Raw genomic sequence first — 14,938 nt, forward strand, 5'->3', positions numbered from 1 at the left:
TGCATCCGTAATTGGGATAGCTGAGGACCTTATTCTAAAGCACGTTGCAAAACACATTCATCAAGGCTGGCCGGACCGTCTCGCTTCCCACTCGCCTCCAGGCCTCTAAAAATACCGAATCCAGATGGTACAGTGAGAAATCATTCTGACATCAGCTGACTGCTGCTGTGTGATCATCCGGCCGACATGACGTGAGCGTGTCATGAACCTCCTGCACACTGGTAATAGGGGACGACACTCTTGAAGCCGCTCTCAAGGTGCACGCTTACTGGCGCACCATCACGCAGGACATTAGGAACACCTGCGCGTCGATTTAGTCAGCACTCTGGCAACGTTTCCATGCCTGACCAACGGCGCAGCGTCCATGCGAGTGCGTCCTTGTGCACTTCTGCGGCCTCTTCCTCATATCGATGCGGCTCATTGTAATAGATTCCATTCCTATGTTTCCTTGTGTACTTTGCAGTCAATTGTCACAGGAAGATAGACAATAAGCACCTTGCAGGAAAAAAATTACAAGCAATGGGCCATAGAAACAAGCGTCTCTGTCAGTGACCTTCATTTGACGTTTCAGGGTATCTGCTTTCTGAGTGGCATAACGCACCTGACAACGGCACGGTTCGTGCGCACCTTTGAGCTGTAGATTTGAAGATGCTAACAGCCAAACCCAACATCGATGTCCTGTCCCACTACCTGGGCCACTACAGGAGTACGTCTATTACACGGGCGCACTCTGTTGAGCTTCTCCATGGCCACCCACGTTACAGCCCCCCCCCCCCGTGATCTCCTGAATCTTTTGACCACGCCAGCCTATCCGCCGTTCCCAGTACCCACTGAACACACAGGTTTGAGCTCTGGCGAGTATAATGGTCCTAGTATGAAGCCATCTGTGAATGATAAATCTCAACAGTGAACGCCAGTGGTGACATGCTGGTATAACAAGCTGACTAATTTTGCCTAATTTTATTAGTTTGCACTTCGAGACTACTACCACCTCCCCCAGACTTGATACAACTACAGACGCCTGGCAAACCCACTTACCCATGTTCAGCACTATCAGAGCCAACCCCAATGGAATAAGACCCTTTTCCACCTGGTGCACCACTGACTTTCCGAGCAGATTCGGAATCTGGAACACCCGCTACAGCCGACTTTAGCATCAGCACCATGCCTCCACCCAAAGCAGAGAACACAGTGACACCAAACGTCAAGATAGACAGTGAAGATTGCACTGGCTTGCCCATCCACACCTCCCCATTACCAGCACAACGATCGTGATACGACACGGACAGTTACAGCACTATGTGTATCTAAAGGAGATGAGACGCAATATCTCTGACTTCAAACAGGAAATAAAACACGGCCGCAACACGTCTGCAAGACACTTCGGAGCATGCTGTGTTAAAGTCTCTGCCTCACTTATACCGTAATTTCGTGACCTGGCTGTTCACTAAATTTCTATTGGGCTATGTTTTGGATTTATGTTCAACGATTACTGACGGATTTTCTGGACCCTGGGCAATGGATATTATTCTAGAAGTGGTCTACAAACATCTAGATCGAATCAATCTCGTTGTAGCTTTGCTGCAAGTGTTGTTCCACCTTTTATCCATTGAGATATTCCATAACGTATAAAGAGAATAAGAGCTCATGAAAAAACTGTAAGCTGTGCTGTGGAGGAAATTGGTACAACAAACAGATCAAAAAACGCCATACTAAAGTGTAAAATATGAGATAAATCAAGAAACTATACAATAAAGGAATAGATAATGAAAAGAACGACACGAAAAAATAAATTTTTGTGGTGTAGAAGAACAGTGGTAGAAGAATTCCTAATATTAGAAAATATGATACGAGTTAATAGCAGAGCATTATAATATAACATTAACTGATAGTGAAACTAGCAAATAATTACAGTTTGGTTCCGAGTGATCAGTTAGTATGTCAACGTTTGCGTGTGAGTGGTGTAATAGGAATTCTGCAATCGCGTTATCTTCACAATCCCGTAACGAAAAATAGCAGTAAGTGTACAGGGTCTACGTCTATCTAAATCTTCATCCTACTGCTCAAGGCGGAGCGCAGTTCCGGAACCACTTACTGATCATCCCTTCCTTGTTCCACTCGGGAATGGCGCGTGGGAAGAACGATTGTCGCTAAGCCTCTGAATTAGCTCTAATTTCTCGAATTTTCTCGTCACGGTCATTTCGCGAAATATATGTGGGAAGAAGTAATTTGTTGTGCGACTCTTCCCGGAAAGTTCTCTCTAGAAATTTTAGTGGTAGACCTCACCGTGGAGAGAATCGCCTCTCTTGTAACGTATACCACGGAGTTAGTTCAGCATCTGTGTAACATTCTCGTGCCGACTAAACGATCTCGTGGCGAAACGGGCCACTCTTCTTTGGATCTTCTGCTATCTGGTAACGGTCGCAGAAAGACGGACAATACTCAAGCATCGTTCGAGCAAGAGCCTTGTAAACCACTTCCTTCATGGATGCGTTATATTTCTTTAAGAATCTTCCTATGAACCTCAGTCTGGCATCCGCTTTTCCTGCTATTTGTTTTATGTGGTCATTCCACTTAAGTTCGCTCTTAATAGTTAATCCTACATATTTTACGGTAGATACTGTTTCCGTTAATGTGTCATTAATAGCGTAGTTACACAGTAGTCTGTTTTCTTATAGCTGCGCAATATATTACAATTGTTTTTCGTTCTGGGTCAACTGTCAGTACCTGCATCATTCATCATTCCTCGGTAGGTCATCCTGCAAATCGTTACTGTCTTCTAGCGTTTCTACTTTCTCACAGACAACCACATCACCTGTGAACAGTCTTAGAGCTTCCATACTTTCTACTAGATCATTTACAAACATACACTGTAAACAGTAACGGTCATATCACAGTTTCTTTGGGTATTTCCGAAATTACCTTTAAATCACTCGATTTTGTTCTGTTAAGAGCGATGGGTTCAGATCCTTCTGAGAGGAAGTCTTGAATTTAGTCGTAAATCTGGTCCAGTACTCGGTAAGCTCGTATTTCTTTCACTAAACGTCAGTATGGGACAGAGTCAAATGCGTTCCTGAAGTCAAGAAACCACGGCGCAACGAATTTCATGGAGGAACAGAGCGAACTAAGTTTCTCTCGCGGTTCGTTTAATACACGTTAGTTTACATGGAGGAGATTTGCGTTCCAAAAAAATTAATTGTTGAGTGTAAAACATGTTCCATAATTAAAAGATATAGGCATATAATTATGCGTATCTGTCCTACGGCCTTCTTCAAACTGGACATGACCTGCGTTTTTTCCAGTTGCCAGATACCCTCGTTCCTCTAGCGATCTGACTTCTAACAGAAGGGAAGCACTTTCTTTCACATAACATTTGTAAAATCTTACAGCTATCTCGTCTGATCCTGATGCCTTTTGTTGCTTTTCTAGATAGATCAATAAATATCTATTTGAATAATTTTGAAAGGTAGTTATCGCAATTCTACAACAAGAAAGGTAACAGATTACGACGCATTCTTTTCACAAATGTTGGAAAACAGTGAATTATCTACCAATTAATAGAAGAATTTACCAGTTAAAAGAAGAGAAAAACATAATGGACATGCCGTTATTTAGATTAAAATGATATCATCATCACAATATGCTGTTGGTGTTTCGTCATTTTAAGAATCAAATTCATTAGTCAGGATACAAATTTGATAGCAAAAAGTGTAAGAATTCATTTCGGGCCTTTAAATTATAAACTCCATTTATGTATATAAACTCTATTTATATGTATATAGCTTCAGAAAAAACGTAAAAGGAGTTACTGAAGACAGAATTCGCAGATGACATCTTTTCCTCGTTGGAAGAATAATTTTCTGACTGTATTGTTGATCAATGTACGTCCAGTACTATTTACACCGAAAATCAAAAGGTAGACGTTATAATAAGCGTACTATTATGACTGATATTAGGTAAGCATTAACACACGAAACTACAGCATGAAAGTTACAAAAATGAATAAAAAGGAAGCAGCGTTGTATCACTGTTAGAAAAGCGAAAACAATATTCGTGAGGTGAAGACTTCTTTGCGTCGAAAATCAGTTAACAGAATATTAAATAGTAAGTAAAATCTAGAAGAGGAGCAGGGCAAGTTACATAATGGTTTACAGAAAGAATTCGGGGGTGGTAGTACTGATTTCTTGTGGGAGACGGCAGTCTACATAATTATGGGGATACTTTTCTCGACAGAACAAGACGGCTGCAAAAGACTGCGATTTTTAAGATAGAATAATAATTTTCTTTTACCACGATTATTGGAGTACTTTGCCTAAACGATAAGGACATATCACTTCATGTTGTTATAATACTGCCGTCTTCTGAAGAAGATAGATTTATATCTATTGAAACCTAGGTAAAGATTACTTTATCCTTTGCAACTGGTCGGCTGCTCTTAGTGTGATTACGATTATTGGAGTTAGATTTAACTTTTGATCTCCATAAGTAGTTCTCAAGTGACAAATTTTCTGTCTTAAACATAAACAGTTCGTACCTTTAACATGTAACTTGAAGTTCAGATGTTTACAAATTACAAACGCCACCTCGCCGTTGTAGACAGCCAACATTCTGAGCAGAAATAAACTCAAGTAGAAGTTCGGAAAATACTACTGAAAACCACTCCCAATATTTTTCTTTCTTAATTAACTGCCGGAGTTACTGTCAGACTATTGAAATCAAAGCACAAGATATTATCTAACTTACTGATGGAAAGCGCCTGGTACCGATTCATTCTGTTATATGTTATACTTCCCCTGATTCATTCTTAAGCTCTTAATTTATAATATATTTTCGCATTTCTCTTTTGTCTCTTGCGCTTTATTAAGCGTTAGCTTTTACTATCATACTTGGTAGTGATATTTGTCACGCTATTCGTGAATATTCTCCGTCGCAAAAGGAACATTACGAAATGAATCGTACATAGCAACTCTAGTGCCTTAAAACTTTTTAAACTACTTCTCTCCCTTCTTCGAAGGAAAATTTCACCTAATTTGATAAAAATGAATGTTCCATGTAACTTCATCCGTATTATTCGTTGATTTTCACCTTACAGAGACACCATCCAGAGTGAATAATTATTGTAAGCGACTGACATCTTTGCTACACGGACAATCTGGAGCTCATCAACAGACAATTTGAAGGTAGGAAAATGGTATTTTTAATGTTTTCCGTGATTATTGTAAATTATATGCTAGAAAGTATTAATGCTAACGGCTCTACCTTCAAATTGCCAGGTAATACTCAAATGTCTCGCGTTTAAGAGCTATTGCAGAGTAGTAGTATTACATGTTACTTCATTTCTCTCTTGTCTCTTGCGCTGTTGCGTATTAGACCTTCGAAGTGTTTAACAGTAGAGTGGTTGTAATATACCGCTCATAAATTCGTGTTTCATTTTCGATACAAAACTGTAACGTTTTTAGTAATGGAGTCAGAACACCACAAGACCTCACCAGACATGGTATAGTTATGTCTGAAGTGGTATACTCTGCATTGTTGCAACTCTCCAGATAAAGCATAGAGGAAACTACAGCTTAACCAGCTTAACAATGTCAACTGAATTATAATTAGCTTCAGTTATGAAACCTGTTGAAAAATGAACAGGTATCTCCCGTTCTTTTAGGTCTTACAGATATATTTTCGGACTTTTTCTCTATAGTGTTCACGCGATTCAGAATTTCCTCTTAACCACAAATCGTATGATGAGGAGTATGTACTGCGTTTAGAGAGTCACACATGAGAGGCTTTTGAAAAGCATCTACTTTTTAGGATTGTACGTCTCCTTTGTAATGAATATAATTGTCTCATAATAACTACTATTAAATATTACAAAAAGATGTTAAAAAACAACGGTAACTTGGTTTTAATTGCCAGTGTCAGTAAGAGTCACGATTATTTCACGGAAAAGACACTGTGTTATAGCACATGGTGTTAATTGCTTCGACTTTCAGTGAATCTTATCACCTCCCTGAAGAACTATTCACTGATTATTTCCTTGTCTTGTGATACTGTATTATCAAATTGCAATTTTTTTGAATAACTTAAAAATCTCTTTTGTGTAAGCTACGTAATGATATTACTCACGGTACTATACGTTCAACGATTTATATAATATTTCACCTCTTTCTGTAAGAACTTATGTCAGAAATAGGCATAAAATATTCTGAACAGCTGTATAGTTTAACAGTAAACCACACAGATAGCTACACTGAGAAAAGGAATGGATAGTGAACTGAACCCTGCCACCATATCCCTTTTTATGATACCTTTACAGGCAGTAAATTCATTTTCTGCTCTTTTCCATTATACGACGACTGATTGTCTCCTAGACACTGGTATTCAGTCGGAATGAAGATTTTACTGAGTTTATTTACTAATTCAATGGTGTTGCAAATTGTGAAAGTGTACAGTAGGGTCCAAACAACCACAGAAAATTTTAAAAAAGAAAGGTGGCATCGAAAATGAACGTCATTCCGTGGAAAAGAGTGACTGTAGTATTATTTACTTATTTTTATATGAAACACAATCACAAAATATGACTGTCATTCTTCAGGTTGTATACGTTATCGGTGGCATTTGTCGAGCAAGGTGTTCACACCACTGTTTGTTGTTGATTGTTCACAAAATGCCGCTGATGTTCAGAATCTGAAGGTAGTTAACACAGAGCCGAAACCATTTATGATTGTGATTATAATATGTGGCTGTGACTAAAATTTAAAAAAAAGCCTCACTCAGGATATCTAACACTGTTGCTTATGTGTGACACCGTTTATAAACATTAAAGTGATACCTTACATGTAACAATAAGTAAACGACGAACGATCTACTTTGAAATTGTATGACTATAGTACCATAATATCTTTCGACTTTATACTATTTGACAGACAGTTCTAAACTATCCCGTCTACATATGTGTTCACATATGGTTGAAATACGAATAGCTGTTATGTATGGTTTGTGGATACCTATTCCAAGGTATCGTTTCTCGTTGCTTGTTGTTGTACGTGGATTCTTATTTTCTATTATACTGCTTTTCTCGCACCTGCAGTTACTCCATTCATATAATATTTTAGTTTGTGTCTGTAAAGAGCATTGCGATATATAACTGTGTACGGCATGTGGCTTCTGTTTTACAGTACTTATAAAGATGAAGTTCCCACGACCATTGAAAGTAATCACACTATAATTTAGTGGAAACTCTTCATCCCGTGCAGTTCCATTTAATTGTGGGGAGTTATTAGGTTTGTAGGTGTAGCTGAGAATGAGCTCACGCTATAAACTAGGCCCTAGTGATTAACAAAATATGCATTTAAACCAGCCTCCTGGAAACAATGTTGTTTTTCAAATTTATAGAATCAGTGGTGCGCGCCCAGATGGAATCAAAGGATCATTGTGTTCTGAAATTCTCAGTTCAGCCTGTCCTCACACGAAAAGGATAAATTGCGATTTATACTCATGAAACTTTCCTAGAGTTCCACTGCAAAACACGTTATGTGAAATGACAATTACTTGTTATCGTTCAGTAGATGGCCTAAACTAAAGCCTTTGGAAACACTCGTAAAGCTTAGTTGCAGCCACTCCAGACAGATTCGAATTAACAGTCTGTTTGTTGACATGGGAGAAAAACTTCCTGTTTTGTAAATAGTAATGAAACTTTCCAAAATTTTCCCTCTGTCTTTTAATTTTGCAACTTAAGCATAAATACAGTGAGAGTCGAATTATCGGTTACTGAAGGGAGACGTTTGGTGTAAATATTGTTGCAGGACAGTTCCAGTAAAGGACGTAAGGTGCCTTACCTGAGGGTGGTTATGAGTCACCGAGCCAGTTACAATATGATCGCCCGTATTTCATTCCTAAACACCTCTGTAGCGTCCTTAAAGATCTTATTGTTCACTACGAAAGAGGTTTAGCTGCAAGCCACAAAAACAGTATAGTTGGTTGAGATCCACGCTATGGACAGTAGAGCGGTACTCACTTGTAGGCGGCGGGGCTGAACGGCAGCAGACTGGGCAGCGGGTCGAGGTCGAGCGCGGGCAGCGAGAAGGAGCCCATGTCGTCGAGCCCCCAGGCCGCCGCCTCCGACAGGCCGAACTGCGGGTTGTTGGGCACGTAGCAGCCGTCCATCGCGCCGGCCCTCTGCGCAACCACACGCACACATGTACACACAGCATCGCTTCCGGGCCGCCATCTCGCAGACTGCGAGGCGACCCCTTCTCTTCAGACATGATTCTCCATTTGAAAAATATTTTAGCCAATGAAGTATTTTCCTTGGCTCGGAAACATAGTCATAACAGGCCAATACTTTTTTAATGAAATCATTGCCGCCATTTAACTCTAAGGTTTTATTGTTTATTTAGTTCACTATCCTGATTTCGTCTCTAGAGCCAGTTTCAAGTGCAAAGGTGAAAGAAAGACCCGGTATGTCTGAATGTTATATAGTCTTCTAAATATTGCAACACATTTTTGGAAAAATACCAATCACAAGATTGGTATCTGTGTTAACATACGTGTTGCAATATTTCTACGACGAAGCGTCATGCAGACATTTCGGGTGTTTACTGCCTTTCTTTCACCCCTGAAACTGGCTCTACAGCCGAAATCACGATAGTCAGCTAAATGAATAATCAAAACTTACAGTTAAATGGCGGAAATGACGTCATTAAAAAATTGTAGCCATTGATCAATTCGCAACGAGTACGTTTCATAACTGAAGGTAAAGTAATCTACGTTATAAGGCCACCTCGTGCTCCTCTTCAAATTTATTCTTCAACCGTAAACGTTTCGACCTCTTTGCTGAGATCCTTTTCAGGACTCTTCCGGAAACAACGGAAAGTTCCAGGAGAAGGCTCAAAATGTCGACAGATAAAGAAGAAATTTGAAGAATGAACATGATGCCGCCTTTCAAACCAGAATATTTTACCTTCAATGACACGGCCACGGAAATCTCTCGATTTAGCCGGCCGAAGTGGCCGTGCGGTTAAAGGCGCTGCAGTCTGGAACCGCAAGACCGCTACGGTCGCAGGTTCGAATCCTGCCTCGGGCATGGATGTTTGTGATGTCCTTAGGTTAGTTAGGTTTAACTAGTTCTAAGTTCTAGGGGACTAATGACCTCAGCAGTTGAGTCCCATAGTGCTCAGAGCCATTTGAACCATTTTCTCTCGATTTATATCCATGGTTGATACTTGTAGCCATTAATACCAACAGCGTATAAAACGCTTGTTTAGCTCTCTGACAAAACGATTTGCTCGTCTTTACAACTGATTTCATTTCGGTTTATTAAGCATTTGATACAGCATCTGTGGAATATTATTGCAGTTCTATACTATATCATGTCCTTTTATAAGTGGTTCCCATCAGCTCCTCTATTCTTCAGTTATACATTAACAATAGATTTTTTAAGTTTCAGAACAGAAATCATAGTGACAGAGGCTCAGTTACCAATATCCGTAGACGACATATCATTTGAAGTGGAAAGCAGCAACGACAGGTAGTCATCAAAGTACTAATTATCATACCGAAAACACAAATTATATAATTAATTCTCAGTGTATGTCCTGGTACGTGACTGCAGTCCAGCTACACACTGAAATTCACGCAGCACGGTACCGTAGCATACCGGTATAGAAGCCAAACCAAAATGGTGCATCTCATCTCTACTTCATCTATGACCACACTGGAATCGCTCTGCCCACTAAGCACTCCTACGCTATGTGATCAAAAGTATCCGGACTCCTGGCTGAAAATGACTTACAAGTTCGTGGCGCCCTCCATCGATTATACTGGAATTCAGTACGGTGTTGTCCCACCCTTTGGTGACAACTTCCACTCTCGTAAGCATTCGTTCAGTCAGGTGCTGGAAGGTTTCTTGGGGAATGGCAGCGCATTCTTCATGGAGTCGGTGAGGCCTGGCACGAAGTTGGCGTTCCAAAACATACCAAAGGTGTTCTGTAGGATTTAGGTCAGGACTCTGTGGAGGCCAGTCCATTACAGGAATATTATTGTCGTGTAACCACTCCGCCACATGCCGTGCATTATGAACAGGTGCTCGATCGTGCTGGAAGATGCAATCGCCATCCCCGAATTGCTCTTCAACAGTGGGGAGCAAAAAGGTGCTTAAAACATCAATGTAGGCCTGCGCTGTGATAGTGCACGCAAAACAACAAGGGGTGCAACCCCCTTCCATGAAAACCACGACCACACCATAACACCACCGCCTCCGAACTTTACTATTGGCACTACACACGTTGGCAGATGACGTTCACCGGCCATTCGCCATACCCACACTCTGCCATCGGATGACCACATTGTGTACCGTGATTCGTCACTCCACACTACGTTTCTCCACTGTTCTATCCTCCGATGTTTACGCTTCTTACACCAAGCGAGGCGTCATTTGGCATTTACCGACGTGATGTGTGGCTTATGAGCAGCCGCTCGACCATGAAATCCAAGTTTTCTCACCTCCCGCCTAACTGTCATAGTGCTTGTAGTGGATCCCGATGCAATTTGGAATTTCTGTGTGATGGTCTGGACAGATGTCTTCCTATTACACATTACGACCCTCTCCAACTGTCGGCGGTCTCCGTCAGTCAACAGACGAGGTTAGCCTGTGCGCTTTTGTGCTGTACGTGTCCCTTCGGAAACAATGGACCTAGGGATGTTAGGAGTGTAGAAACTTCGCGTACGGACGAATGACGCAAGTGACACCCACTCACCTGACCACGTTCGAAGTCCGTGAGTTTTGCGTAGCGCCCCATTCTGCTCTCTCACGATGTCTAATGACTACTGAGGTCGCAGATATGGAGTACCTGACTGTAGGTGGCAGCACGAAGCACCTAATATGAAAAACTTATGTTTTTGGGCGTGTCCGGATACTTTTGATCACATAGCGTATGACGGCGTATATTTTCTACACACTTCCACGAACTAACCTTTGCATTGTTGATGAGTTATTCCTCTTCAAATGCAGAAAACAAATTGTTGCACAAAACTGCATCTGTTCAACGTGCTGCGCCATTTTGTTTTGACACTTCCAGCGGCAAGTTACGGTATTGTGACGCAGGAATTTCAACACGTACTACCATTCCAAACATATACCCGAACTCATACAAAAAAAATTAATTACGTACCTTTGTTTTTTCGTGGTGATAATGAAAACATTACGATTATATCTTGCTAAACTTGCAACAACTGTTAAACGGAGAGGAAATCTACTTTCCACGTTATTTGCGTTATGGAGTTACGAAGGAAAAAAAGAACTGCAGAGATAGAGAAAGAACAATTACGAATAACATCAAAACTGGGGAAACAAGCTGTGAAATAAATGTATGAATCGTGTCCTGTTGGAAAAAGCTAAACATCAGAAGCATTATTACACAAATGAAAGTTTTCATGAGCGGGCGGTGTATTCAGATGTTGGATACTGACACTGAAAAACTGAAAACGACGTTTATCGATTTGTCTGGATCGCCAAGTTGTGATAAAATATTGAGCGGTTATAAATCATGAAAAGTGCGAACTGGTAACATTTGAAACGTTATGCTGTAGAATGATGTTAAGAATTAAGGGCAGAATAAAAAAACCTGTCACTGGATGTGGCCGCAAATGTGAAAAGGTAAGCAGACTGGAATCTGTCAAGAAAAAGTCAAAGATTAATGATGCGACAGATATGTAGATATGAGAAAATAGATAAACACAGACGATGTCACGCCCGTCAGAAATGTTAGCTTATAAAACAGGTGCCAAAATAGTGCTTTAACGTAGGAAAAGGAGAGCTAATGATAAATTGTTATCAAAATGGCATGGCACAAAAAATAACTGCAGTCTAAAATAATCGTCTAAAATAATCACTTAAAATATGTTTAGTTAAAACTAAAAGAAAAACAATGGTAAAATAAGTAAAGAGAAATACACGTTACACTGCTAACAAAAACCATAAACAGTAACAGTTTGCTTAGCCTATCAGTTTAAAAGCAAAAAATAAATTTTATATGTTAAATAACATCATTTTTGGCTATTTGCTGATTTTTGCAATCCTGCAGTAAATAGTGAAACAGCATATTACTTGCATCACGGACAGAATACGTAGACGTTACATTAGAATTTATGCGTGAGACTTACCCAGTATTATATTACCTCTAATATTTCCGGATTGTACCTAAGTAATTTTTCGTGTATTTTCGTTTATTACACATTCTATGACAAAAACAGTGCTCTATATAAATTAATACCGGTAAGTATTTGTCCATAACACACTTACGCGTGGTCATGGGATGTTTTTCGAACTATCTCCACCGAAGACATAATTGATAAAAGTTTTACAAAATTAAATCTGAAATTAGCATTCGCAAGGGACTGTTTAATGGCTGATATCTACTACAATTTCCTATCGGAAGCAAATTATAGTACTTCCACGCACAGCATACGATATAAAAGAATATTCAACAACGAAGCCTACATTTTAATTTGGCTCAACTAAATTTCGGTTTCAGTGTTTAGTAAATCATTATCTAGCAGATACTTTCTAAAGCTTCTGGTGTGGTGTTGTACTGTACGATATTATGATTGGTACTGGTAGGTGAAGTAACTCATATAAAAAAATACCATCGATGCGCAACCGGCTGCTCAACATGTAGGCCATAAAAATGATTATATGAAAACGTATGTAATCAGTTTCGACTGACTCAACTAACAGCTTATAGTTCAGAATATTATTTCCTCGCTATCTCATCGTTTGGTTCCTCCCTAATATATACCTTTCAGAGCTACAATAGAGTATTTGTGTGCCACGACGTAGAGTAGCTACAAAGTTTAATAATGTAACATTCTTAGCGGCTAGTTTCAGTGGTATTTAACGTGGAAGAAGAAATGGAAAGGTAAAGAAACAAAAGAAACGTAAACTAAACTCTAGAAAAAGTTTTGTATAGATAGAAGTATACATGTGCTGCTATCCATACAAACATTTCCAAAGCTACTTTCGAACAAATATGTATACGACGTGTGTGGGTCACAATCATTCCTTAATAACCTACGTAGCAACATATTTCGTACTAAATCCGTAGAACAATCAGCAGATTTCGATATTCAGAAACAATGCACAACCTCACTGATTCGGAAACAAAGACGTATTCTTCACAAACTGCGGCGACAACTGGCGATAACGTGATAAGTGTTCTTATTGCTTCCGTGTAGATATTCAAATACTGTTGCTGAAAATACACCGTATTTATAAAGAAAAATTCCCAGTATTCATCAGGCACATTAGAAACATTGCTAAGAACATCAGTTAACGGTTGCTAATTCTAGTTTTTGGTGCCAGTGGTAAGTGGACACATCGGCTCAATCTTGTTCGAGAACGCATGCTATTCTTTCTGCGGCCCCAGTGAAGCTATAGGAGTTATCTGATGATATACTGGTCGCGTTTAGAAACATTATTTGGCTGTTAATCTGAAACTTATATTTCACGAATCCATAGGATGGGCGCCTCGGGTGTTATTTTATCGAAATGTTCACTCCCTCCCAAGATTATGTCAAACGTAAAGAGACATATTGGATTTAAAGAGGCGACGTTACGGTGTAGTTACTAACCTTATATTTGGATATCAAACGCATATCTGTAGATGTGATCGAGAGAACACACAAGGCAACTGAAGTGGTGAAACCGTGCGCGGGAGAGCACTAGGATCAGATCTGCTGCAAAGGCAAACGGGCAGCTTTTTGATTCGTTATTAGAGTGGGGGCCAGGGAGTTGGCGGGAAGGGGGGCGGTAGGGTGGTCGAGGGAGCGGCGTCTACCCAGGGCGGCTAATTGGTGCTGCCACAGGTTGCACGCCGACGGCCGACAGGGGCTTCTTATTAATTATTTGAGCGCATGGTACGCCGCTTGGCGGGCTTCTCCCGGGAGATTCCGTGCTGGATGGATCCTCCGACCTGCATCTGGACGAGCGAGGGGTCCACGACGAGGCCCTTCACACGGGTGGCTGTGCGCCTGGCGTGTAGGCACCCCCGCCATCCATTCGTTGCTCCTCAAGAACCCACATCTGGGCGATAAATCGCTCGCGACTATCTCATTGCAATCGGTGGCTCGCTTCGACCCCACCAGACACGAGCGATTTACCAAGCAATTTCCTTCTAGCCAAGCAACTTATGCTTTTATGACCGGTATTTACGTCCTTGGAGATTGTTTTTATAATGAGATTAGGCCATAGTCTACAACGTAGTCTCTTTAAGCTGGAGCCATCTTAAATAAGTTCAGCAGACTCGTAACGGCGCAACTGTTGCGTCGAGAAATCATAACCAACCAGCCTAAGATGGAAACATCACCAACTTCACCCCATATTTCCACGGGAAAAAAAGTGCACTAGCAAGACATCAGTCCCGCCCGATATCAGTCCCTCCCGAAAATTTGAGCCATAATTCAAATGGCACACAGTTATGAACTGCCGGAAGTACAGATTTTGAATTTTCTCGCGCACCAGTTATCAGTCTCTCCGCTCCGCTATAACTGCCTAATGCCCGGCTCTGAGCACTGTATGGTAAAGTGACAATCATAACCCTCTCATTCGTGGGATTTTGAAGGCTAGGGAAGAAAACGTGGGAGGTGGATACATCAGCCTAATTTGTTTTAAAAAATCTTGTTCGAGAACGTTCAAGTTATTCTACTCGAAAAACAGCAGTATGAGAAAGTAATATATATAAACATCACGCACATTTACGTTCAAAATATTTTAACAATATTCTCGTACTGTTATTCTACAATTATATATACGCCTTAAAATTATAGTGAGTAGCGGTTCTAGGCGCTACAGTCTGGAACCGCGCGACCGTTACGGTCGCAGGTTCGAATCCTACCTTGGTCATGGGTATGTGTAATGTCCTTAGGTTAGTTAGGTTTAAGTAGTTCT

General features: G+C 40.5%; 1 protein-coding gene across 1 annotated transcript in view; it reads right to left on the reverse strand.

Moving 5' to 3' along the window:
* Positions 1-8,160, reverse strand: part of LOC124606167 (protein glass-like) — an 80,532-nt gene extending 72,372 nt beyond the window's left edge. Inside the window, exon 1 of the mRNA XM_047138134.1 lies at positions 8,012-8,160. Within this exon, the coding sequence (XP_046994090.1) occupies positions 8,012-8,160 (149 nt within the window). The remainder of the gene's footprint in view (positions 1-8,011) is intronic.
* Between the last annotated feature and the right edge of the window lie 6,778 nt (positions 8,161-14,938).

The sequence above is a fragment of the Schistocerca americana genome, chromosome 3 (genome assembly GCF_021461395.2).
Source record: "Schistocerca americana isolate TAMUIC-IGC-003095 chromosome 3, iqSchAmer2.1, whole genome shotgun sequence".
NCBI lineage: Eukaryota > Metazoa > Arthropoda > Insecta > Orthoptera > Acrididae > Schistocerca > Schistocerca americana.